Consider the following 27,681-nt stretch of genomic DNA (forward strand, 5'->3'; position numbering starts at 1 on the left):
AGCTCTAGTCCTTTAGGTAGACCATCTATTCCTACTTGCAGTTGCTAGGTGTACTATTCCCCTAAAATACATGTAGCGTACAGAATAGATCGTGGATTCCATAAACTGTAATTTTCAGGAACATTACCCTTCAAGGTTATGCTGTTTTATTAAGCCCCTGCTTCAGAAAATAATTAACAGAACAAATGGAGAACTGATTTATTTTTCTTGGGCCTCTATATTTGCACAAAAACCATGTTGTACTTTTTCTGTATACTTACTTTTTTTGTTTTCATCCACCAGAGCTAAATAAACATGAGACTCATTTTACAAATTCTGACTTTTTATTAAAATAGAAACATATATTCAGAACAGGTGGTGGGCTGTAATGGAGCTATGCCTTAAATGTTGCACACATTTTTTTCAGATGAATTCTCCTGTGGGGGAAAGATTAGTTCATATTAGATGCTACAACTTGTATCTCTCATTACAATGCAATCCACCTAATAAAATGCATATGTCAGCCACACGACTCTTACATGGTGTCCCCTCTGGTGAAATATCTACAAGACAGCTAGCAGACCAGAGAATCGCATCTTCTGGCAATATATTAATAACAGTCCTTCTGGTGTTTGGCGTTATCAGTTCAGTAAAGTTCATCCAGAAGGTGAAAATGAAAACAACTGTACTTGCTGTTGCTGTCATTTATTTTTGTCCCCTTTTACTCCTTATTAACACATAACCTTCCCACAACCTTAACCCCTATGGACCGCCCCATGCAGATATACTGCAGCAGTAAGGGTACGCGATTACGTGCAATGGGTCTGGGGCTCTCAGGAACCAATCAGCGGGTCTGGCGGTCTGTGAGAGGGGAAGATGGAGATCTTGTGTTTCTGCTAAGCAGGAACACAGATCTCTGTCGTCCCCTAGTCAAAGCATCCCACAAACAGTAAAGGCCCGTACACACGATAAGAAGATCGGAAGTAAAATTTCGTTCAGCAAACAATCTGCTGATTTTCAGATGGTTAGTATAGTACTATTGACAGCCGATTACAAATTTTCGGACGACAAAAACTGGATGTGCAGGCTATAAAATTTTTATTATACAGTTTTCATCCAAAAAAAAAAAAATCATAAGAGCAAGACTACGCATTCGGAAACGAAAGAATACATACAAAACAATTCAACACATGACATCACTTCTGAAGTTAAATTCTGTCATATGAGAATTTCCGTATGAAAGTAACCTCTTCACTTTCCATATGAGACTAGCATGTAATAAAAAAAGACGAAAATTTGTCCGATAATCTGATTGTGTGTATGAGGCTTTTTAAAAGCACTCCCAGGGAACACATTTAACCCTTTGATTGCCCCTGATGTTAACCCCTTCCCTGCCAGTGTCATTAGTATAGTGACAGTGCATATTTTTAGCACCGATCACTGTATTAGTGTCACTAGTCTCCAAAAAGTGTCACTTAGTGTCCGATTTGTCCATCATAATGCCGCAGTCCCGCTAAAAATTGCTGATCGCCGCCGTTACTAGTTGAAAAAAAAATATTTAAAAAATTCCATAAAAATATCCCATAGTTTTTAGACACTATAACTTTTGCGCAAACCAATCAATATTTACGCTTATTGGGATTTTTTTTACCAAAGATATGTAGCAGAATACAAACTGGCCTAAATTGATGAAGAAATTAGATTTTTTAAATTTTTTTTTTTATTGGATATGTTTTATAGCCTATAGTAAAAAAAATATTGTTGATTTTTTTTAAATTGATGGGCTTTTTTGTTTACAGCGCAAAAAATAAAAACTGCAGAGGTAATCAAATCTGACCAAAAGAAAGCTATCTGTGGGGAAAAAAGGACATAAATTTTATTTGGGTACAGTGTCGCATAACCATGCAATTGTCAGTTAAAATAACGCAGTCCTGTATCGCAAAAAATGGCCTGGCCAGAAAGGGGGGTAAACCTTCTGGGGCTGAAAATGTTAAAGTATCATGAAACACTATCAAATGCTGTTCATACTCACTCAGTCACTATGGGATTAGTTTTCTGTATTCTGCAAAAAACCTGGTTGATTCTGATGTTCAGGTCCCTACTGCAGTTGGGGATTTTGCAGAGCAGTGTAGGCAGCTAGTGAACATGCTCAGTTTTCAGTGAGTTTCTATACTGAGCAACCCATGTGACTATAGTGTCACACGTGGGTGTATACACAGTGGTAAATGACAGCCCCACTCCCTCTCTCCTCCTCCATGTCCTCTAACCAGCTAAACACATTGGGGTTGGATATTACATGTAGATTGATGGAGGCTTTGCCTCCCTCTTATTCTAAAACACAGGTTGGAAGGGCTTGACACAGCCTGTGACGGGCAGAAATCCCTTCTTACCATGTTATTGCCGAAAAATAATAAAGATTTATTTAAAATATAGAAATATATTATATCAAAATATAAAAAATTGTGTACACACTTACACGTCATGTTTAAAGACTTCCAGTGTTATTTTCTCCGGAGGTGTAGGTAAGTTGCTAATGTCTATGCCCAAGGTTTTTAAAGCTGCAGGTACAAAACAAGAAAAAATTTAAAGTAGGAAAAGCTTTGAAGCAAAAATGAAGAAAATGCCACAAAGATTTGGTTTTGCTGTGCATACTGAAGTGTCCGCAATAATTCTGGGGACATAATTTCACTGTTGACTCTAAAATGATAACTCGTAAAAAGATTTTTGTGTGTTGCCTATGGACAATTTTGGGTTTGGTATCTATTCACTTGATACAACCTGATATTTTATCATTTACAAAAAAAAAAAAAAAATTTAGATTTGATAAACAGTAACACATTTGTTGTGTGACATAAATATTGGAATTGCCATTATTTTATTATACAGGGTATACAATTAAATAGCTGTTTTTTGCATTTAGATATGCTTTAACTAAACTGCTGAACTGTAAACGCTTTTAAAGTGTTGCCTAGGGACAATTCTAGGTATTGTAGGTTTTTGCTATTTTACAGACATGCACAATTTTAAGGCTGGGCAGGTTTGGTATATATTTACCCAGTGCAACTTAATCTTTTTTTTTTTTTTTTTTTTTATTCACAAAACATTGGGTATTATAATGTGTTCGTTGTGGGAACTAACATTTTTTTTTTTTTTTTTGATGAATAGTTGCACTAGTATTATGGGACATAAAAAAAACTGCCAACATTTAATTCTACAGGGGCCCATACAATGTCATTTTTTTGGGGTTTTAAGTGATTTTAAGGCCTAAAATAAACAAAATATCATGTGTGCAAAAATTTTAATTAAAAAAAATGGCTCTAGCACTGAATGGGTTAAAGCATGGCTAACTTGGACATGATTTTAAAAATCATTCTATTTTTCTGAGGTTTCTCGCTGTGCATCAGGAGATAATAGCACACACAATAATGCTTATATTGTGAGTATATGAACAATAGGATCTGTGACTTTTTCCCCATCTTCATTAAATTATATAATAAAGCACAGTGCTTTATTTCATACACACTACAATATACCTACTTTAGTCCATATGCATCACAATACAGTTGTTAATATTCCAGCATGGATGTTCTGTATCTCTGATTAACTCAAAAACAAAAATATATACACTACCGTTCAAAAGTTTGGGGTCACCCAGACAATTTAATCTTTTCCATGAAAACTCACACTTATTCATCAAATGAGTTGCAAAATTAACAGAAAATATAGTCAAGACATTAATGAGGCTAGAAATAATGATTTTTATTTTAAATAATAATTTTTTCCTTCAAACTTTGCTTTCAATCGAAAGCATGCTCCATTTGCAGCGAATACAACCTTGAAGACCTTTAGCGTTCTAGCTGTCAATTTGTTGAGGTAATCTGAAGAAATTTCACCTCACGCTTCCTGAAGCACCTCCCACCACAAGTTGGATTGGCTTGATGGGCACCTCTTACGTACCATACGGTCAAGCTGCTCCCACAACAGCTCAATAGGGTTGAGATCTGGTGACTGCGCTGGTCACTCCAGGACAGACAGAATACAAGCTGACTGCGTCTTCCCCTAAATAGTTCTTGCATAGTTTGGAGGTGTGCTTTGGGTCATTGTCCTGTTGTAGGAGGAAATTGGCTCCAATCAAGCCCTGTCCACAGGGTATGGCATGGCGTTGCAAAATGGCTTGATAGCCTTCCTTATTCAAAATCCCTTTTACCTTGTGCCAATCTTCCACTTTACCAACACCAATGCAGCCCCAGACCATTACATTCCTCCACCAGCTTGACAGATGGCGTTAGGCACTCCTCCAGCATCTGTGCACTGTTCACTTGTTTTGCGTCTCACAAATGTTGTTCTGTGTGATCCAAACACCTCAAACTTGGATTTGTCTGTCCATAACACTTTTTTCCAATCTTCTTCTGTCCAATGCCTGTGTTCTTTTTCCCATCTTAATCTTTTCCTTTTATTGGCCAGTCTCAGATATAGCTTTTTCTTTGCCACTCTGCCTCGAAGGCCAGCATTCCGGAGTTGCCTCTTCACTGTGGACATTGAGACTGGCGTTTTGCGGGTACCGTTTATTGAAGCTGCCAGTTGAGGACCTGTGAGGTGTCTATTTCTCAAACTAGAGACTCAAATGTACTTGTCCTCTTGCTTAATTGTGCACCGGGGCCTCCCACTTCTCTTTCTATTTGTGCTGTTCTCTGAGGGGAGTAGTACACACCGTTGCAGGAAATCTTCAGTGTCTTAGCAATTTCTCGCATTAAAACACAGGAGTGATGGTTGCTAGAAATGGGCCTCTGTACACCTATGTAGATATTCCATTAAAAATCAGCCGTTTCCAGCTAGAATAGTCATTTACCACAATAACAATATCCAGACTATATTTCTGATTAATGTTGTCTTCATTGAAAAAAACAGTGCTTTTCTTTCAAAAATAAGGACATTTCTAAGTGACCCCAAAGGTTTGAACGGTAGTGTATGCACCCTATTAACACCGCCTAACACACTGATGCTTGTGCATGTAGTACTTTTTGAAACACAGTACAGTACAATGCACAGTAGCTTGTTACCATGCTGCAACACACATCCTCTGACAAAGTACATTGGATGCTATTCAGAATGTATGGCTCAACATTACACCATCGAGTCTAACATGTTACCACAGCTAATGGTGTAAAAGGTGCCTAAAAATGAATAAAACTGATAGAAACATAGAATGTGTCGGCAGATAAGAACCATTTGGCCCATCTAGTCTGCCCAATATATCTGAATCCTATGAATAGTCCCTGGCCCTATCTTATATGAAGGATAGCCTTATGCCTATCCCATGCATGCTTAAACTCCTTCACTGTATTTGCAGCTACCACTTCTGCAGGAAGGTTATTCCATGCATCCACTACTCTCTCAGTAAAGTAATACTTCCTCATATTACTTTTAAACCTTTGCCCCTCTAATTTAAAACTGTGTCCTCTTGTGGTAGTTTTTCTTCTTTTAAATATGCTCTCCTCCTTTACCGAGTTGATTCCCTTTATGTATTTAAAAGTTTCTATCATATCCCCTCTGTCTCTTCTTTCTTCCAAGCTATACATGTTAAGGTCCTTTAACCTTTCCTGGTAAGTTTTTTCCTGCAATCCATGTACTAGTTTAGTAGCTCTTCTCTGAACTCTCTCTAGAGTATCTATATCCTTCTGGAGATATGGCCTCCAGTACTGCGCACAATACTCCAAGTGAGGTCTCACCAGTGTTCTGTACAGCGGCATAAGCACTTCTCTCTTTCTACTGCTTATACCTCTCCCTATACATCCAAGCATTCTGCTGGCATTTCGTGCTGCTCTATTACATTGTCTTCCCACCTTTAAGTCTTCTGAAATAATTACTCCTAAATCCCTTTCCTCAGATACTGAGGTCAGGACTGTGTCAAATATTCTATATTCTGCTCTTAGGTTTTTACGCCCCAGGTGCATTATCTTGCACTTATCCACATTAAATTTCAGTTGCCAGAGTTCTGACCATTCTTCTAGTTTTCCTAAATCCTTTTCCATTTGGCGTTTCCCTCCAGGAACATCAACCCTGTTACATATCTTTGTGTCATCAGCAAAAAGACAATGATGTCTAGGTATGTTTTCTTATTGCAGTTCCATTGGTCCAGCTTGGAACATTGTAGGTGTGCATATCTCATACCTAAGCAATCACTAGGCAAACTTAAAATGACTGTAGTAGTCGCCATTACTACAGCAATAGCAGTGATTTTCCAGGCCCTGCGCCGAATGGCTTCACTTTTGCATAGCAAGCTCAGGGGGTTGCTCATTTGGCACCTGCTGATATGCACAAAATGAGTTTTAGTTTTTTTAATGAATACAAGGCATTATCTTACTGGCAAGGTGAGGAGGCAACGTCACAATCTCCACCTCGTCCAATCAGAGAGCGCCTTGTATTCAGTAAAAAAATAAAAGGTGTTCTATGAATAGCTGCAATATAAAGCAATTTACCCCTTGTGGTTACTATGCAGAAGGGTAGCTGCTCAGGACCTGGAAGATCATTGCTATCACTGTAGTAGTGGAAACTACTACAGTTACTGAAGCCTCCTCCATGATCACCAAATTATGAAAAATGAATACCTACTTTGGTCCAGGCTGGACCACATTATTTTTATTAGCAACTATGCAATAAAAATTAGACCTGGGCTTCAGTTTAATGATGTTCGATAAACCTCACTCCATCTAGCTATCGCCTACTAAAAACATTTTTTGTGAATTCTTTACCAAATACAAAGAAATAAGGAATACAGAACTATAGTTCCATGTATTATAAATCAGAATATAGCAATGTATATGACAAACTGTGTTTTCTGCACTGCAAAGGAGAATTTACACTTTCAAAAACGTCCTTGTTAACAGAAGATAAAACAAATCCTAACACCAGAAGGCATTTTTGCAGCTTCTTTAAAAACTTTAGCTGTAAACTTTTTAGCTGTAAACTTTTTGATGTCTGTTTCTTGCCATAATGTGCCTTTCCTTACCACCAAGAAACCCAAAGATAAATTCTCCTACTCGTGACTTTCATGGTGGTACCACATATGTGCATGTTTGTACCTGTGTGTGATACACATTTTTTTTCTTCTATTTTTTGCATCCTACCTAAAACACACTGGCACTAAAACTGAGCCTGATAGTAGCCTAGATCAAGACCTGAGCTAACTATTTTATTATTTATTTATTTAGCTTACATGCTTCTCCTCTAGAGAGGATTGGCACCATTTATAAAGCAAATCAGTGATTAGTCAGAGATCAGGCTGTGTCTCCTTCAGTAAAGTCACTGCATCATATTTACAGACCTGTGTATCTGTATTCCTGGGCATCCAAGTGTGACAGTTTGCAAAGTTCAAAAACAGATTTATTACTAGAAATCTCCATTCTAACAAGACGCATAATTAACCACTTGCCGACCGCCGCACGACTATCTACGTCGGCGGTCAGCCCCTCACAGGCAAACTAACGTAGGGCTACGTTGCTTGCTTGTGAGGGTCTAGGGAGCGAGCGCGCGCCCCCGGAGGCGCGCTCCCGCGTGGTCACGGACCCCCCCGCGCGTGTGACCAGCGGACCCGATGTCCGCTGGCCACTCGGCGATCGGCGGGGGAGAGGGAGAATGTCAGGCAGCTTGTGTAAACAAGCTGCCTGTCATTCTCCTCGCTGTAAAGACACTGATCACATGGATCTACTATGTAGATCCGTTGATCAGTTTCCTTACAGCTCAAGCCACAGCCAATCACAGTAGAAAGCACGCCCCTAGGGACACACACAGCCCCTCCCTTCCAAATAAAGTTAACCCCTTCACTACCAGTGTATTTTTACAGTAACAGTGCATATATATAGCACTGATTACTGTAGAAATGTCACTGGTAACCCCAAAAGTGTCAAAAATGTCAGTCAAGAGTCCGATCTGTCCGCCGCAATGTCGCAGTACCGCAAAAAAAATCGCAGATCGCCGCCATTACGCGTTAAAAAAAAAAACAACAAAAATGACAAAAATCTTTCCCTTTGTTAGTAAACGCGATAACTTTTGCGCAAACCAATCAAAATACGCTTTTTGCGATTTTTTTTTTACCAAACATAGGTAGCATAAAACAAATTGGCCGAAAATGTTAAAAAATTTTGATTTTTACATTTTTTTGGGGGGGAATTTCATATAAAAAAATGTGAAAAATATTGCTATTTTTGCAAAATTGACGCTCTTTTTTTGTTTATAGTGCGTGATCAAAAAATCGCACAGGTGATCAAATACCACCAAAAGAAAGCTCTGTTTGTGGGAAAAAAAGGACGCCAAATTCGTTTAGGTACAGCGTCGCACGACCGCGCAATTGTCCGTTAAAGTCACGCAGTGCCGAATCGCAAAATACCCCCTGGTCGGAATGGGGGTAAAATCTTCCGGGGCTTAAGTGGTTAATAAGTTCACCTTTCTGAACATGTTACACCTGTATTTACCTCCCCTTGACAGTGGAAGGGAATCCTCTTCCTGCATCCACTGTCATATTTTAAAAACGGCGCAGTTGGGATCCGCTAACAGAACTGCTTCATTCATTCACACAAATCTGTGAATGAGAAAAACATAGGTTGAAACTGCCACCATGGCAGATGGACTTGTAGTTTGAATGGGCCACAAATGTGCGGATCAGCACTTTTGCAGTCCATTCACACTTCCTCCAGCATACAAGCTGACAGCTTGCACTGAGGTAAGGGGCTAAAAGCTGGAGAGGGATTGTCCAGGAGCCTGCAATCTGATGATCGTGGGTGCAATACTTTGCAGGCTCCGGTTTAAAAAATATAATAAATGCACATTTAACCAGAAAAAAAAAAATGCATTTATTTTTTTATAAAATGTGAACCTAGCTTTTATGAAGTGATCAGGGTCAGGTATAATGCAGTCACAAGTGTGACTTTAGAGCAGCCATTGGAGGAGCTTATGAAACAAGCTGTACCCTGATGATCTCAGACGCGGTCTGACGAAACGACGTTGGGTGTGATCAAGATACGTCACTTCCGGTCGGCTGGAACACAGGTGGAGCGCAAAGTGCCGTTTCTATTTATTTACATGCTGACCTTAATCTTCTGAAATGTAAGTGCAATATTACTTGTTTCTAAAAAAATTTATTTTAATACTACACCATGAGAGGGTCTCTCCCTCTCTGCTTTTCTATGGCAACTCTGGAGTAATAATTATTAGTGGCATTTCAATGGATGACCGTATTGTTTGGATTCCCAATTGTGGGTTTCTAGATTCCTTCTATGTGCTATGTGACTCTGTAATAAGGGTCAACTTGATCTGGTGAGTGTACGGTGTGGCTGTATGCAGGTGGAGAGATCCTTTCCTTTACCCACTGAGGACACCAAATCACGTCTGGGATTGGTTTATGGATGTCACAACTTTATTCACTAATGGACTTTTATTTTAATATTTATATTATTTGATTTTTAATTTTTATTGCATATTTTTTATGGTAAATCAGGGTGGTGATTATTTATAGAAGCACGGGTATTTTTCACATATTTAAGCTGTAACCTGGTCTACAGCTAGTGATCACTGTGTTAGCAAATCAGTGTTCGTGTGTTCAGTAGCCGGTCCTCCCAGCACAAACACAAGTGTGCATGTATAGGGAAGCATGAAATATGCTGCACGTACGTGTGACATCAACAGGTTAACATAGAGAGGAGATTTCTGGAAGTAAAACAAGTAAAGATAAGATAATGATAATGAAACATGGCAGTATATAAAATAAGTTGAGTTTAGGCATCAACTGAAGCGTGCCTTGTTTCTTACCTTCAGTGTACTGCGTCCCTGTTATGTAACCTTGTCCAGCAGGGTCCAGGATTCCAAAAACTGATTCCACATTAGATTCATCAAAAAGACAGGGATATTCCAAATCTGCAAGCCTAGCAAGCTTCAGTTTTTCCAGTTGAGAGATGAGAAACTCTCGGGGTCGTTCTACAAACAGATTTCCAAAGTCAGGCAAAATAGATATATTTCCCTCCATTGTACACTGACATACGACATTGTCATTCTACTCCATCTGTTTTCTCCTACTATATTACTTTTAATGTATAGGGGGTAATTATATTCTCCTGGCATAGGAACACAACCGTTTTCCATATTTCATTTGATTTGCATTTAACTGCCTTAATTGCCCTTTTCTCAAGGTCCTTATTCTTTTATGTGATTGGATGTTCGTTTTAGGCTACAGGCACATGGCTGTATAGCGTACAGCAGTGGTCCTCAACTCTGGTCCTCAGGGCCCACTAACAGGCCAGATTTTAAGTATTACCTTGGGGAGATGCAGACTAGAATACTGCAATCACTGAGCAGCAAATTATATCACCTGGGATGTATTTCAGTTATCTTGCAAACCTGGCCTGTTAGTGGGCCCTGTAGGCCAGGGTTGAGGACCACTGGCGTACAGGGCCTGCATAATTACTCCCGGAACCTGCAGCTGCTGCGTACAGCCGCCATTATGTGGCTGTATGCTATTGTGTGCTGGAGGTTGTGTAAAGCACCCACACATGCATGGACATATGCTCTGAATGCACACAGTGTGTATTTAGAGCACAGGTACATTGGCATGCAGATGATTTACACATCTCAGTGGGCAACTGTGTGTCCTGGGAGAGTAATTACGCATGCTCTGCACGCTGTACAGCTGCGCAAAGCGTTAATAATTCATTTTTTTCAAGATAATTGAGTAAACATTGCAAAATTATTATTACTTTATCTATAGAGTGAAGGGCTAGAACCCTTAACCACTTTACGACCGCTCACTGTGCCTCTACTGCGGCACAGTGGCTCGTTATCGTCCAGCGACGTAGACCTACGTCGCTGGACTCCTCCCCCTGTAGGCGGCGCTCCCGCTGTTTTCATTCACAGCGGGAGTCGGGCCAGGGGAGGAGCGGCGGCGATCGCCGCCACTCTTCCCCGATCATCGGGGAATCTAGTTTGGAGATCCGCCCGCCTGTGTAAACAGAGCGGGCAGATCTCCTAAGTGACAGGGAGTGACAGATCGGAGTGTTCAGCATAGCTGAACATCCGATCTGTCCCTAACTCACTCAGTCACCTCCCCCCCCCCCACACGTCAGTAAGCACCAGGCATACATTAACCCCTCCCTCTCCAATAAAATTAACCCCTTCCCTGCCAGTGTCATTTTTACAGTAACAGTGCATATATATAGCACTGATTACTGTAGTAATGTCACTGGTATCCCCAAAAGTGTCAAAAATGTCAGTCAAGGGTCCGATCTGTCCGCCGCAATGTCGCAGTCCCGCAAAAAAAATTGCAGATCGCCGCCATTACTCTTTAAAAAAAAAAAAACACCAAAAATGACAGAAATCTTTCCCTTAGTTAGTAAACGCAATAACTTTTGCGCAAACCAATCAAAATACGCTTATTGTGATTTTTTTTACCAAACATAGGTAGCAGAAAACAAATTGGCCAAAAATTTAAAAAAAATTTGATTTTTACATATTTTTTGGGGGGAATTTCATATAAAAACATGTTAAAAATATTGTTATTTTTTCAAAATAAACGCTCTTTTTTTGTTTATAGCGCAAAAAGTAAAAATCGCACAGGTGATCAAATACCACCAAAAGAAAGCTCTATTTGTGGGAAAAAAAGGACGTACATTTTGTTTGGGTATGGCGTCGCACGACCGCGCAATTGTCAGTTAAATTCGCACAGCGCCGAATCGCAAAAAGTGGCCTGGACGTAAGACAGCAAAATCCTCCGGGGGTAAAGTGGTTAACCTCTGATTTGCGGTTACTAATGAACAGCCACAGCCTGTCATTGATTTGCACAGGCAGCTGTATGCAAGCACCTGTCACTGCCAGACAAGAGATACGCTCTCTTTTACGCTGATCACTATGTTAAAGTTAAACTCTGGCTGTGCTTTTTTTATACGCTAATATAAAATGCTTATGTCCCGTATTAGGGGCTAATCACACAAGTGCAGAGATCCATACAGCATATAGACCTGTTTGTTTATGCGTCCCGAATAACATGGAGCTGTGTGCAGGCAGCCAGTGTTAGTAAATGGAGACACGGTGGCTCTCTCCGTACTCACCCACACATCACAGCTTGGCAGATACGCAGGGATGGGAGCGTGGCCCTAAACACAAAAAGTGTGCATTTAGGGCCATGCAACAATCCCTCCACGCCTGACAAACAAGGATCTGCAGGTGAGTCTGTACTGTCGCTGCATCTCCATTGACTAACACAGGCTGTCTACCAGCAGCTCTTCATGCTCTATGGGCCTCTGTGCGCATGTGAATGAGCCCTTTAAATACAAAAAAAAAAAAAAAAAAAAACAGTTCTCGCTGTAAAACTTACCATATTCCCGGCAAAGTCCCCAACAGATTACTGCTTCAAGGCCCAGCACCACTTGTCGTCTGTGTACAGTGGTGGCCTGTGTCATTTAAGTCACTTCCCATTGGCCATGGCTTTCATGAACACCCCCTGAAGCCATGTCATCACACAGCTAGGGCTCACACGTCAGCATGTGAGGAAGAACCAACCACAGCCACTTCACGAGACTGGCCCGAAGAGGGAACAGAGGGTGGAGTGTTTAAATAAAAATATACACTCACCGACCACTTTATTAGGCACACTTGGCTAGTGCCGGGTTGGACCCCTTAATTCTTAATGGCATAGATTCAGCAAGGTGTTGGAAACATTCCTCAGAGATTTTGGTCCATATTGACATGATAGCATCACGCAGTTGCTGAAGATTTGTCAGCTGCACATCTATGATGCAAATCTCCCGCCACATCCCAAAGGTGCTCTATTGGATTGAGATGTGGTGACTGTGGAGGCCATTGGAGTACAGTAAACTCATTGTTCTGTTCAAGAAACCAGTGGTGAGATGATTTGAGCTTTGTGACATGGTGCATTATCCTGCTGGAAGGAGCCATCAGAAGATGGATACACTACTATAGCCATAAAGGGATGGACATGGTCAGCAACAATACTCAGGTAGTCTGTGGCGTTTAAACGATGCTCAATTGGTACTAAGGGGCCCAAAGTGTGCCAAAAAAAAATATTGCCCACACCATAACACCACCACCAGCCTGAAACGTTGATACAAGGCAGGACGGATCAATGCTTTCATGTTGTTTACACCAAATTCTGACCCTACCACCTGAATGTCGTAGCTGAAAACTCATCAGACCAGGCAATGTTTTTCCCATGTTCTATTGTCCAATTTTGGTGAGCCTGTGCGAATTGAAGCCTCCGTTTCCTGTTCTCAGCTGACAGGAGCGGCGTAGTCTTCTGCTGCTGTAGACCATCTGCTTCAAGGTTTGATGTGTTGTGCGTTCAGAGATGGTATTCTGCATACCTTGGTTGTAGCGAATGGTTATTTGAGTTACTGTTGCCTTTCTATCATCTCAAACCAGTCTGCCCATTCTCCTCTGACATCAACAATGCATTTTCCTCCAGACAACTGCCGCTCACTGGATATGATCTCTTTTTTGGACCAGTCTCTGTAAACCCTAGAGATGGTTGTGCACGAAAATCCCAGCCGATCAGGTTTTTTTGAAATACTCAGACCAGCCTGTCTGGCACCAACAACCGTGTCATGTTCAAAGTCCTTTTCTTACCCTATCCTGATGCTTGGTTAGAACTTCAGTAAGTCATCTTCACCACATCTAGAGCACTGAGTTCCTGCCATGTGATTGGCTAATTAGCAATTTGCGTTACCAAGCAATTGAACAGGTATACCTAATAAAGTGGCTTGTGAGTGTATGTATATGTGTACATATATATAAATGAAGAGAGAGTGGCACTCTCTCTTTTGGTTTATATGCACTACAATCTTTGCGGTCCATCCGGGTCCATTTTCTATTCCTGATTTGTGTGTGGTGACAACCATTGGATAATATATCTGTGTGTCAAATACTGCAGATTCAAACGGGACTGTAGCCCTACAGGAGAGGCAACACAGACTCAGAGGAGGTAGGTATAATACCTCTTCTCTTTATTTTCTCCAATGACAGTGTCACCTTAAAGTCCATTGAGACTACGCTGTCCAATGATTTCACTGTAGAAAGAACCGCGGAGGAGGTTCTGTCAGCGATAGGATCCTTCCCCAATAATAGTCTCCAGGATCTGATGTGTGCCCAGCAGAATGTTACACGCACTATGCTGAGGATTTAACACTGAGATTCTTACAGTTATATAAGGAGTGTTTACATGCAAATAGCCTACCACAGTCATTTAAAAATGGATTTTACTTGCAGCTAATACAATGGTTAATGAGGGAACGCAGGGCTTGTTCACATGAACATTGGTCGCAGAAGAGCAATCCGTGTTCAGATCGCTCTTCAGAGAGCATTTGACAATGGGTAAGGAGGCAATGTACCCCTCGCAGCCTGCTTAAACCCCTTGATCACTCTTGCTGGGCTATTCCCTTGAATAAATCACATTCAGTGGGGGCTACGCCTGATGAAAGTGTCAGGGGATCTACAGTTCCTGCTGCAGCCTCGAATCACAAGCGTGGTACATGTACATGACTGGCCGCTGTCTCTGCAGCTAAAGAAGGTGGCAAATGAGGGGGCAGCAAAAGTGCAGCTCAACAAATGAACTTTACTGCCCCACAGCTGCGATCGTGAACGAGAACGAGCCCAAAAACAGCAGAGGCCAAGGTATTTTCCCCTGTATCAGTGTGGAGTTCAGCTGTAACACGAACGGTCATTGCCGTGTGGAGACCGGGGGAAATGACTTATTACCTGGCTGTTGATAAAGCAGCAGGCTGGTCAGATTATTCACCAGATCTGTGATCTTGTGTTCTCGCAGATATTCTTCAGCTTCCAACACCCTGCTGGCCGCCATGACTCCGCTTAGCGTTTGTGGTTACTAGGAGACGGGTGACGTCATCACATCGCACCGGAAGTAGAGTTCGAGCCTCGCGTCTGCGCTGAACTGTCAATGTTTTGTTTTGCTACGGCTGACTAAAGGCGCCATTTTCTAGGAGACCAAAGGCTCATTTTTACCTAATGATATACCGCCACTTAACACCTGAGTAACCGGGCTAGCGTTAGGAACACTAATTAGAGGCATGTTTTCTTCTCAGATCCGGACTGAGCAAAAAAAAAGTTATTTTCTAGAAGTAAATTGCGTAGTTCTAGTAATAGCATTAATCAGTGTGTTTCTGAATGAAGATGGGCTGACAATATACAAATGAGTGCATGTCACTCAGCGCGGTAATTGCAGAGCTCCCAACTGTGCTTTAGATGCAAGGGCTGTTTTTCCTCAGTTTTCCCTCTTTTTAGCCTTCTGTGTAAGGCTCCATTTACACATGCTGCAGCCACAGTTCATAGCAGGGGTTCGGCGACTGTATGTTCACCGGTTCAGGAGCGAATTAGGTCCGAATTTCTCTTTTATTCATTGACGGACACAGCTCCTGATCTTCATAACCATTGGGTTATGCTGCACCCTACAGGAGTAGGACAATAGGCAGAATATAAGTCTGGCTATGCCTATAGGCAGTCCCAGGGGGTATACTCTCTCTCTCTCTGCTTTAGGTACTGTTCTTTTTCTGCCGTGTCAGAAATAAGGACCTAGTTCCTTGCTGGGATCTCTGGTCCTGGCAATTTTTTTCCTTTTAGATAGAAATTTTTCTCCTTTAAGATGTACAATCAACTGCTGGACTGGGCGACAGACTGGAAAATCTAGACCCAGTGGTCACCCCAGTCTGGCCAGCAAACGCACGCAGACTTCAGCTCTGCCCTAGGTCGGCAGTGACATAGCCCCACTGGACGGGGGCTGGCCTGTGAGTTAAACGCCTCGTGAGGTCACATACCCCCCCCCCCCCATTTAGATGGGGAGAAGATTCTGTCTGGAGCAGTACCTGCCTGCTATGGTAACTGACTGTCCCCCCCTCTCCCCCTGGAGGGTTTTGAGATGGACATGGGCCCCTCCATGGGCTGGTCGGACCCCACCTTCCCATAAGGCACCTCCCTCATCGGTCTGGTGGTCCCTGTGGGACATATTGCCCCCTATCTCCTCCCCCCTTTACTGAAGCTGGGGCTGTGGGGTGGCCTAGTCCACCACCTAGGGTGGGGGGTAGGGTGCTGTGCTGACGATGGGGGACGGAGGGGTGTGCCGTCGCTGCCACCGACCGGCTTTCAGGAGGTGCTATACCTGGTGGGGGCTCCTGCCTGTCCTGTTTTTTGAGGCCTAGGGATCCCTCCTGGTGCTGCCATTTTTTGTTACCTGTTGTCAGGGATATGGCCGTAGGAGACACAGCTCTCTGCTGGCCCGTCAGGGAAATGGCCGTAGGAGAACAGGCAACATTGCCAGTAATAGCAATGGACGCTCCTGGCTCAATTGACACAGCCCTCTGCTGACCTGTCAGAGAAATGGCCGTAGGAGAACTGGCAACTTTGCCAGTAATAACAATGGACACTCCTTGCTCAATTGACACAGCCCTCTGCTGGCCTATAAAAGGTGGCCAAAGGGATCAGACTTATTGCTGTATTATCTCTCAGCTTCCCTGTGCTTCCTGTATTCTGTTTGGATTTCCTGTTGGGACCTTGGCTTGTTCCTGACTCCATTTGATCTCCTGCTCCTGGTTTAACCCTTGGCTTCTTCCACTGACCTTGGCTATTCTGGTTGTCTCCTTTGCATTGTCTGGATTATTTGGGGTGATTGAAATAATAATAGGTAAAAAAAAATGGATTTTAAAAGCCATGTATATTCATATCTTATGATGCTGAACAGTACAGCATGGCTTCCATTTTGTTTTGAAGGTGAAAGGAAGTTCATATATGTACTTGTTAAACAAAATGTCTCTTACAAGCTTACAATAGGGTCTTATAACTTCAACAGAGGTCTTTGTATCTATGTAATCGTAAATAAGGTAATACATTGACATCTCATCAGATAACGGACAATTAGCGAGACACCATACTAGTTTAGCTTGTAATCTTATCTGTATATAACAATGGACAATACCCCAGTATACTCGACATTTAAAGATGAACTATATAAGTTTTTATAGATACATTATTATGTGTGAGAAGATATTAGCCATAATTATATCATTATATTATGTAAGGCATATACATATATTTTTAGGAATGTTATATCCCATTTTGGGTTTATATTCTTACAGTAGTAATCTTACTTAGAATACATTATTATTAAGTGTAAGAACATATGTATCTCGTCACTAATTACCTAATTTCAGAGAAGTTTGTGTCTAAGTGTTCAGAGGTATCATCAATTCTTACAATCCCAGACAAAATGTCTGACAGCCTATGGCATGGTCAAATAATTAATGGACTTTTACTAGCCAACAGGTCAAAGATCATCAGATAAGAAGAGTGGTAAATGTTTCTAATTATTATTTAACTACAAAATCTAATGAACGGTACGATACTGCCCTCTATAGACGAAATACCAAATGCAGTTTTGGGATTATTCAGATATTCCCATATAGAAATATTATATTGTATTAAAATATAAATATTGAAATGGCATTACTTGCTAAAGTGAATGATGGAGATTAATGGAGATTAGATGGACATTTATGTATGTACTGGGAGTATGGACAAAGTTTATATGTGTTTTATGATTACTCTTACATATAGAGAAATCATCCTTTAATTTTATTATATGAACATTGAATTATCAGGAGAGGTGTGTCTATGATCTCACCAGTTAAGGTATAGAATATCCCAACCAATAGGAATAACGTTTCATCCCTCTGGGTTTAACTTATGGTAATTCTTATAGCCCTTTGTTCATACCATATAAAAGAACAGCCCAGATATGAGAGAGGACACACATGACATTACACATTACATTACACTACGGACAACACACCTTACACTTACATCACACACGCTACTACGTCCATCTATAGACTTATCCAGACATACTCCATCATTCATCTGAAACTTGGAGGGAAGCCACCATCTTAAGAAAGGCATCCATCTTAGGACTCTGGTAACAACCATTTGAAGCTAGCGGCCATCTTAAGTGTGGTAAATATATCTTGCTATGTTATTTGATTTTATTTAACAATTGTTTATTCCTTCCTTATATGTTTTATATTGCATATTTAAGGGTAATGAGATTACAATCCCAGCCGTATAAACCATGGTAGATTTTTCTCTAAAAAGCTGATTTTTGTTTTTATACATTTTTATTAATATCAGATTTAGTGCATTATTTGCAATTTGAAGTCTTCCGTTTTGCATGGCTTATTATCACTCATCTGCAGTGAAGTGACTTTCGGCTATGCATTGCGCAGACAATTGTGGTCTGTTTATATAGAACATTTATTTATGGTTTATGCTTTACCTGGAGAAATGGTAATCTTGCTTTCGTTTTACTTTCACTTTCATTATTGAGCTAAAAATCACATTGCATTGATTATTTGAAGTTAGTATTTTTTCTGTAGAGTTATTTTTTTGTGTCACTTCTTGTTTGATCATATATTGTGATTACATGTCTTGAGAATAAATATTTTTATATATATTCCATACTGTAGACTGTACTCACTAAGATTGGTATATGCTTTTAAAAAGAAATTAATCAATTAAAAAGAATTCACGACATATTGATTGTGGCAATAGGTGAAGATTCTCCTTTCTTATAGATCTTTGCTTATTAACCATAAATAGACACTGCTATATTCAGAGCAGTATAAATATTCTGACATGACGACGTACGAGCGCGAGATATTTATTATTAAATATTCCTACAGCATGATCTCGGTTTGTACCACGGTTCCCACTGCCTGCTCCAGTCCCAGACCATGCCCAGTTCCTGTCTCCACTTCCAGAGACTATTCCTCGGCACAAGGTAGCCCGCCTGCTCCAGAGCCCTTGGAGACTCCTACCCTGCTGTGGTTCCAGTCTGTTCCAGTTCGCTCTCGGATTGCTCCTGGATCTACCTACCTGCCTAGAGCTGGTAACCCGTGCCACTTTGGGAGCCACACCCTCTGTACCACCTCCAGGGGAGTGCCACACTGAGTCGCAAGGGGAGCCCTCTCAGCATCTCGGCCTCGGATCAAGTAATCCTGACACCTGTGTGCTCAAAGCACGGCGACCATGTTTGTGTAGTCCTGTGGCCATTTTGCAGTGTTTTGCTATTAAAAATAGCGGCGGCCATGACAGTGGAGCCCTGTGGGCAGCAGTTTTGCTGGTGGGAGCCCCTCTTCATCCACTGGTGCTGACTCCTGGATCTTTTCACTTCCTGATCGCTGCACATGGAAAGCATTTTTTAATCATGTGCATTGGATATTCCTCTTGTCTACTACTAATATACTCCATATTATAGATATAATTAATTCTACTACACCATTCTTTTAGACTTGGGCTTTATATTTCACACCACTTTCTAGGGATTGTCCCTTTGCTGCATTTAATAAGATTGGAACCAGGGTTGTTTTATATTGTTTTAGTGGAAGGAGCATATTTCCCCACCTGATCCTCTCTCAGAGGCTGCGGGGCCCTCCGAGTCCGAACCATCCATCGATGCACTGACATTGGTCCTGGAGTCCTTTATGTCCCAGGTGGAGGTGGTTTTTGGGCGACGGGCTAGCAAAAAGCGCCCCCTGCCTCATCCGTCCCCCCCCAGATCCTGAATCTGATTCAGCCGCTGCGGACGTGAGACACTCTGCTGGGTCTGCGACCACGTGCCCTGAGTTCTCAGGTAGTGAGGGTGATTCCTCCACTTCTGAAACTGCGCACAAACGAAAAAGCGCTGGTGAATGCACTGATTATATCTGTATACGAGACCTTATAAATGGAGGATGAAGCTGCAATGGAGGTGTCGGTTCCCTTTGGCACTCACAAGCCATCCAGAGCAGCAAAGGTATTTCCTTTCCCCGCCTATTTTCACAGAATTGTTGCTAAAGAGTGGGAACGGTCAAAACTTCCCCTTGTGGTCTCTAAGCAATTTGCTATGCGGTACACCTATGAGGAGTCCCTTCTTAAAAAGTGGACTGTTTCACCAGTGGTGGACCCTTCGGTCTCCAGATTAAACAAAGCAACCATGATTCCGGTTGAAGAGTCCTCGGCCTTTAAGGACCTGGCTGACAAGAAGGCGGAGGCTGTGGCCCGCAATATGTACACACTGGCTGGTTCGGTACTGAGGCCGTATTTAACATTGCACTGGTGTCGCAAACTCTGAATGGGGGATCGTGGTACTGGGCTACTTGGACGACCTCCTTTTGCGAGCAGAGTCTCCTACTACTCTGATGGAACACCTGGAAATCACCATATGAACTCTGAGGGAGTTCAGCTGGATTCAAAATTTCCAGAAAACTGCTCTGGTTCCGTCCACAAAGCTGGACTATCTGGGTTTGGCTCTGGACTCGGCCTTTGTCCAAAGGAAGGAGCACTCTGGCTAACTCCAGAAACTGCAGGTTGCGCTTCGTCGCCTGCTGTCCAGCAGATGGGTCATTCCTCCAGACTTGCATGCGGGTCCTAAGCCTGATGGTGTCTACCTTCGAGGCGGTTCCGTTCTGGCCAAATGGAACAAGACTCCACAGTCTCTGGACAATCAGATCCGGCTGAGCCAGGAAACGAAAGAGTCCCCGAGATGGTGGCTTCAGTGTCCGGTGCTTTAGCTGGGCAAATTCTTCCTCCCCTTGTATTGGACAGTGGTCACCAGGAATGCCAGCCTGTCCAGCTGGGGAGGCGTCCTCTGCAAAAATTCTGCTCAGGAGATTTGGACACTGGAAAAATCCAGACTACCGATCGATGTCTTGGAACTCAGAGCAATCAGACTGTGCCTGGAACTTTGGACGGATCATCTTTAGGGATGTCCAGTGTGCATTCAATCAGACAATGCACAGCTGTGGCTTATGTCAATCACCAGGGGGGCACAACAAGTGTCCTGGCAGCTATGGAGGTAGCCGGCTTTCGATGATGGACAGAACAGTTTGTTCCAGCCCTCTCCAACGTACACATTCCCGGGGTGGAAAACTGGCAGGCGGATTACCTCAGGCGGCAGGCGTTGGACCAAGGGAAGTGGTTCCTTCATCCAGAGGTGTTTAATCAATTGTGTCTCCAGTGGGGCATTTCGGAGGTGGATCTGTTGGCATCCCAGCTCAACAGAAAAGTGCAGAGGTTTGTGGCTCAGACACAGGATCCTCTGGCGGACGCCATAGATGCACTGGTTGTCCTGTGGTGTCAGTATCGTCTGAGTTACGCTTTTCCTCCTCTCATGCTTGGTACGATGATCTGGTGCGGCTGGTCGCTGACGATCCTTGGAAGCTTCCTCTCAGGAGGTATCTGCTGTCCCATGGACCAATCTTCCATTCTGCTTTACAGTCACTGGCTTTGACAGGTTGGCTGTTGAAGGACAGAGGTTTGTCCGAGTCTGTGATTCCAACGCTGTTAAAATCCAGGATATCTACTTATAGGAAGATCTACTATCATACGTGAAAGCCGTACATTGTGTGGTGAGAATTTCTTGGGGTTCATCCTCGTTCTTTTTAGGTGGCTCGGAGCTTGACCTTTCTTCAACGGGGGGGTTGAGCAGAAATTGGCCTTGAGTTCTATCAAGGGCCAGATGTCGGCCTTAGTGGTCTTCTCTCAATGGGCCCTTGGCCACACACTCCCTAGTGCGTACTTTTCTTCAGGGACTTAGGCACTTGGCTCCTCCAGTGCGGTCTCCGTTACTGCCTTGGGACCTCAACTTGGTGCTTTCAGTCCTCCAGAAGCCTCCCTTTAGTTAGTGAACACAAAAGCCAAATCTGGTTGGTTCTGCTCCTTGATTTTACTAACCATTCAGAGCAGAAATCAGGGAGGAAAGCCAGCCTGCCCTGTGAATAAAATTAGGACACAATTAACCTTTTGATTGCCCTCCTAATCACCCCTGTCCACCAGCCAGTGCCAGTATTATCACTGATCACTATTATTGTCACTAGCGACGTCAGATAGTGGCAGTTAGTGATTGCCCACCACACTATCACAGTCACACTATAAGTTGCTTATCACCGCCAGTATTAGTATCCTTATCCTGGTCACAGTTAGTATGTTTTTGGGGGACACTAGCATAGTTCTGTTAGCAGGATCAGCCCCAATCACCAACACTTGCATTTAGGCTCCACCGCAAGTGCCGTTTTAGTACAACATTGTCTGCAAAACTGCAGTGTTGTCAAGATCAGGCCTGATCTATGCTAGCACTAGCAGTTAATTTTATTTCTGGCGTGCAAGCAGTCCCGGATTGCTCGCCAGGACCTCTTTTTCCTCATAGTCATCACTAGGTACCTTGTAAAGTTAGTGACCAAAATGTCCAAAAAAAAAGGTATAATAGTGAGGAGGCATACAGGATTCTTAGCATGACAGTTGAGAGCGAAGGGGAGGCCTCACTGTCAGAGTCAGGCTCTGAATGCGAACCTGTAGAAAGCACCGGCATCCTGACAGATAGCTCAGACAATGGTAAAGAGGTCCCTTCTAAAATCAGGCATACCTGACCCTATGTTGCTAAAATGTTAGAAATACATAATTATGCTTAGGTGCAACAAGTACTAGCGCTGTACTACTTTTTGGTGATCTGGCAAGCACCAGCACGGTACTACACCCTGGCCTTTCAGACACCAGGACTGCAGTATTTCATGGTGAAGTGGCGAGCACCAGCAGAGCAGTACAAGCTGGTGAGGTGGCTAGCACTAGTAGCATAATGCAACTGCAGCCACCAAAAATTCAAACGCAGGCCTGTAGAGCCCAGAGTAGCCTTCCAGAGGTGCTTGCAAACCCTAATTGGCTGCCCCCAGATTCAGCAACACTCCCCATTCACAGCCCAGCCAGCAAACCATTCCATCTTGAATTTTTGAACTCGCACAAAGCAATTTAGTGCCTTCAGGTCCAGGATTGGGCACACCTTGCCTTCCTTCCTGGGGACTGTAAACAGGTTTGAATAAAAGCCCTGAAAACGTTCCGCACAGGGAACCAGAACTATTACTCCCTTTTATACCAGGTCCTGTGCTGCCCCAAAGAGAGCCTGTAAGCGTTCCTGGGGACAGTCGCACATTGGAAGGGAAAAACCTCACCGGCGGGACGGATCGAAACATGATCTTGTAACCGGACCTTATGACCTCTTGAACTAATTTGTCTTGCATCCGGGATAGCCACAGGTCCAGGAACTGGCAAAGATGATCCCCCCCACCCCAGATACGGGTGAGGGCGCACCTTCAGGCCGAAGTGGCCTTGTCCTCGGGCCTGGAGAAACTAGATTATTGTTTGCCAGACCAGGGTTGCTTGGAACCACCCAAGGGAGTCTTGAAGGGCTTTGCCTTATCGACTGACTCTGAAGGACGAAAAAAGTTCTTGTGTGCTGAAAAGGAGGGACCCTGTCTGCAGCAAGGGTCCTTAGCCTTGTTAGCCTGTGGGAGAAAGGTACTCTTACCCCCTGTGAGACCTTTGATAATGTAATCCAGGGTAGCCCCAAACAGGCGTTCTCCTTGAAAAGGTAGAGCAGTCAAGGCTTTCTTTGATGTTTGATCCGCAGACCAGCATGTTAGCCAAAGTATATGCCGGAGGAGCACTGCCGAAACCGACAGTCATCCCAATATGGGAGCAGTATGCAGCGTGGCATCGCAAACAAATTGCAGCCCCTGCACCAGCTGGTCATATAGCTGCTCGAAGGCAGGAGGAAGAGGTTTCCCCTCCAGGTCACAGCATAGTAACTTAGCCCATTCAGTCAACGTTTGCGAGACCAGGGAAACCGTAAGCAGACCCCACCAGAGAGTACATATTGCGGGCCACATACTCCGCCTTTCTATCCGCCGGATCCTTAAAGGATGGGGAATCCTCCACTGGCATCATGGTAGCTTTTTTCAGTCTTGAGACCGAAGGGTGCACCGTAGGTGGCACAGTCCACTTCTTTATAAGGGACTCCTCAAAGGGATAGCGTCTAGCAATCCGCTTAGGCACCCCAGGGGAACGCTTTGGGCGCTCCCATACTTTTTTGAGCATGTTGTCAAAAAACGCAGGAAAGGAAAAAATCTTTGCCGCTCTGGGTGGCCTGTGAGTGCCAAACGTAAACTGCGCCTTAGTCGCAGTCATAGCTGTGTCCTCTATATTTAAGGTCTCATGCACAGATACAACCAGTGCGTCCACCAGCGCTTTTCTTGTGCGGCTGCGGAGGTAGAAATGTCATCCTCACTGTCAGAGGAGACAGGGTGTGAGGTATTAGACCCGGCAGGGAGACCCGCGTTTGCGGTGGCTGAGTCAGACTCAGAATCTGAGACATCAGATGACGCACGGGTAGGCAGAAGGGGTTTTTTAGCACTTCGGCCTTTAAAGGCCACCTCCACCCGGGACACAAACGATTCCAGGACTGCCAAAAGTGCATCTATTGACATCTGGGATCTGGAGGGCCCTGTGGCCTCCTTAAGGGAGTCAGGTGGGGACAGGTCCATGTTGCACCAGGGGAACCCATCAGCAATTTTTTTTTTTAAACGTCCCACCGCGCTACAGCGCCCCCAAGAAGTCAGGCAGAGCGCACTTGAGACCCCCCCCCCCCAGACCCACCACCCTACAACAAAGATGGACCAGGAGGCCCAGAACGTCTGCACAGCACATGTCCGCAGCGATCTAGATCCAAAAAGAAAGATCTGAAGATCAGCACTAGGGTATAGGGAAGGGCTCCACCCAGAAAAACAGCTCCAGGAACTCCCATTCAGTGATTCCTCTCAGAAAACCACCGCAAAATGGTGCCGGGTGTACTACTACTGAGGACCCTCATGGGGACCCCCCAGCCTCTTGGACGGGATCGACTGGAAGATGGGCCTCGGAGTGACAGGTAGAAACCCCCCCCCCCCTCACAAGATCGGTCGTCCGTCGCCCCTACCTGCGGCCTGAAGCATGGACACAGCCCCGGGAGTACTTACAAATGTCCCAATAGCCCCAGTAGTGAGGAGGGGGCAGGTAGGTGGGGGGTGCGTGACATGACAGAGGGGAAACCGGGATTGTGAGGGTCCAAACATCCTAGGGAGGGGCCCACGTCCACCCCAAAACCCGCCATTTACTCACCGTACCAGGAACAGGCGGGCGCCATCTCCTGACAGAACCCCTCTCAGGCGAAGTGGGGGGCTGTCGGCCAAATGGGAATGCTGCGACTGGGGCCTAGATCCGCTCGTATGCGACCTGGCAAGACGTTTAACTCGCAGAGCCAGTCCCCGTCCAGTAGGACTATGTCGCGGCTGACCCAGCGCGGAGCTTAGGTCTGCACGTGCTCGTTGGCCGGCTGGGGTGACCACTGGATCTATATCCAGCCTGTCGCCCAGATCCAACATAGCTGCTTGTAGATCCCACAGAAAAAAAATCTGGAGATTTTTACTAACTAGGAAAAAACTATCTAGAAAAAAAACTTTGCAAGGACCAGAGATCCCAGCAAGGAATAGGTCCTTTTTCCTGACTAGGCAGATTAAAACTGACATCCTATAGCAGGGAGAGAGAGGGTATACCCCCTGAGACTGCCCATAGGCGTAGCCAGAACTTTTTTCTGCCTAGTGTCCTACTCCTGTAGGGGGCAGCATAACCTACTGATATGAAGATCAGAAGACTGCGTCCATCAATGAACGATAGAGAAAAAAGCTCACCCAGAGGTATTTTCATAGTGTATCATGGTTTATTCCATAGGTAAAATACACAAGTGCAAAAACGTAAAACTCACATGTTGCTGCTGGCGACCAGCAATCCCTCAGCAGCAGGAAGTCAATGCCAAAGTGTCACTTTGTCATTGACGTCCCGCTGCTGAATGATTTTGGGTCGCCAGCAACGTATGAGTTTTATGTTTTTGCACTTGTGTATTTTATCTATGGAATAGACCATGCTACACTATGAAAATACACCTGGGTGAGCTTTTTTTTCCTCAGTGAGATCCCGATTTAAATGATTGGTGACATCATCCACTGTGTGATTTCTAGAGGGACTTCCATATGTGTTTTGAGGCCTGTTCGCTGCTGTAATGGCAGCCACTTGATCTGGTGAGTTTGCATTCTTTCCATTGGTGGCGGTGCATCTTCCTGGACACCATTGCATACCTACCTGCTCACTGGATTGGTGATCTCATCCTAGACTATTGATCGCAAATAGAAATTGCCTCTTCCACACAATATATATATGGACTGTCGTTGTAGTCTATGAATACATTTTTTTGTTGTGGTATTTTTTTTTTTTGCTTGCATTTAGTTTTATTTTCATCAGGCGCTACACTTTCGTTTATTCATTTGTATTTCTGTCTATCCAGTTCTGAGATTTACACAGCTCTGACACTCAACACAGCTTTGTGTGACAGGAGACAAGACACACTTTTTTTTTACCGTTACTGCAGGTCTCCCCACCGTGTGACTGATCAGTGAAAGAAGAAACAACAGACTGAAGAGCTGATATCTGTAATTGTGCTCTCTCCTCCTATCAGCATATTCCTTGCACTGCACCACAACTAAATGGCTCCTTCTGCTGCTTTTACAGTGCCTTGAAAAAGTATTCATACCCCTTGACATTTTCCACTTTCCATGTTTTGTCATGTTACAACAAAAAACGTAAATGTATTTTATTGGGATTTTATGTGATAGACCAGCACAAAGTGGCACATAATTGTAAGGTGGAAGGAAAATGTTTTTTACATTTTTTTTACAAATATCTGTAGTGGTGAGCATTTGTATTCAGCCCCTCCAAGTCAGTGCTTTGTAGAATCAACTTTCGCTACAATTACAGCTGCAAGTCATTTTTGGTATATCTCTACCAGCTTTGCACAACTAGAGAGTGACATTTTTGCCCATTCTGCTTTGCATAATCTGCCAGATTAGATGAAGAGCATCTGTGAACAGCAATTTTTAAGTCTTTTCACAGATTCTCAATAGAATTTAAGTCTGGACTTTGATTCAACCGTTCTAACACATGAATATGCTTTGATCTAAACCCATTCCATTCTAGTTCTGGCTGCATGTTAAGGGTCTTTGTCCTGCTGGAAGATGAATCTCTGCCCCCCAGTCTCAAGTCTTTTGCAGACTCTTAACAGGTTTTCGTCTAAGATTGCCCTGTATTTGGCTCCATCCATCTTCCCATCAACTCTGACCAGCTTCCCTGTCCCTGCTGAAGAAAAGCCTCACAGCATTATGCTGCCACCACCTTTTACAGTGGGGATGGTGTGTTCAGGGTAATGTGCAGTGTTAGTTTTCTGCCACACGTTGTGTTTTGCTTTTAGGCCAAAAAGTTCAATTTTGGTCTGATCTGACCAGAGCACCTTCTTCCACATTTGCTGTGTCCCCCACATGGCTTCTCACAAAATGTAAACAGGACTTCTTATGGCTTGGTTTCAAAAATGGCTTTCTTCTTGCCAGTGGCGTAACTAGAACCTTCAGAGCCCCCATGCAAGAAACCATGAAGGGCCCCCGTGACCCCCAGATGGGGCCCTTCTTTCCCAGCCCAGTGGCGGAACGCCAGGGCCAGTCGCAAGTGTGGTATTTGTGTGGTAGTTTTGCCACTGGCCTCAGTTTAATTTTATTTAATTTTTCTAGCATTTGTTTTGTTCTTTTTTTTTTTTACAATTTAACCACTTGCCGACTGCTGCACGACTATTGCCCCTCACAGGCAAAGTGACGTAGGGCTACAACAAGTGTCAAAAATGTCAGTCAGAGGTCCGATCTGTCCGAATGTCGCAGTCCCGCAAAAAAAAAACGCAGATCGCCGCCATTACTCGTTAAA

At 43.6% G+C, this 27,681-nt stretch overlaps 1 protein-coding gene across 1 annotated transcript in view; it reads right to left on the reverse strand.

Moving 5' to 3' along the window:
• Positions 1 to 316: 316 nt before the first annotated feature.
• The window catches only part of EFCAB10 (EF-hand calcium binding domain 10), a 71,284-nt gene continuing 43,919 nt past the window's right edge, over positions 317 to 27,681 (reverse strand). The window contains exons 2-5 of the mRNA XM_082254714.1: positions 14,734 to 14,845; positions 9,784 to 9,948; positions 2,456 to 2,537; positions 317 to 416 (exon numbers count right to left, since the gene is read on the reverse strand). Coding sequence (XP_082110840.1) covers positions 374 to 416; positions 2,456 to 2,537; positions 9,784 to 9,948; positions 14,734 to 14,836 — 393 coding nt within the window. The 5' untranslated portion in view covers positions 14,837 to 14,845 and the 3' untranslated portion in view covers positions 317 to 373. The remainder of the gene's footprint in view (positions 417 to 2,455; positions 2,538 to 9,783; positions 9,949 to 14,733; positions 14,846 to 27,681) is intronic.

The sequence above is a fragment of the Pelophylax lessonae genome, assembly GCF_965119305.1.
Source record: "Pelophylax lessonae genome assembly, chromosome: 4".
NCBI lineage: Eukaryota > Metazoa > Chordata > Amphibia > Anura > Ranidae > Pelophylax > Pelophylax lessonae.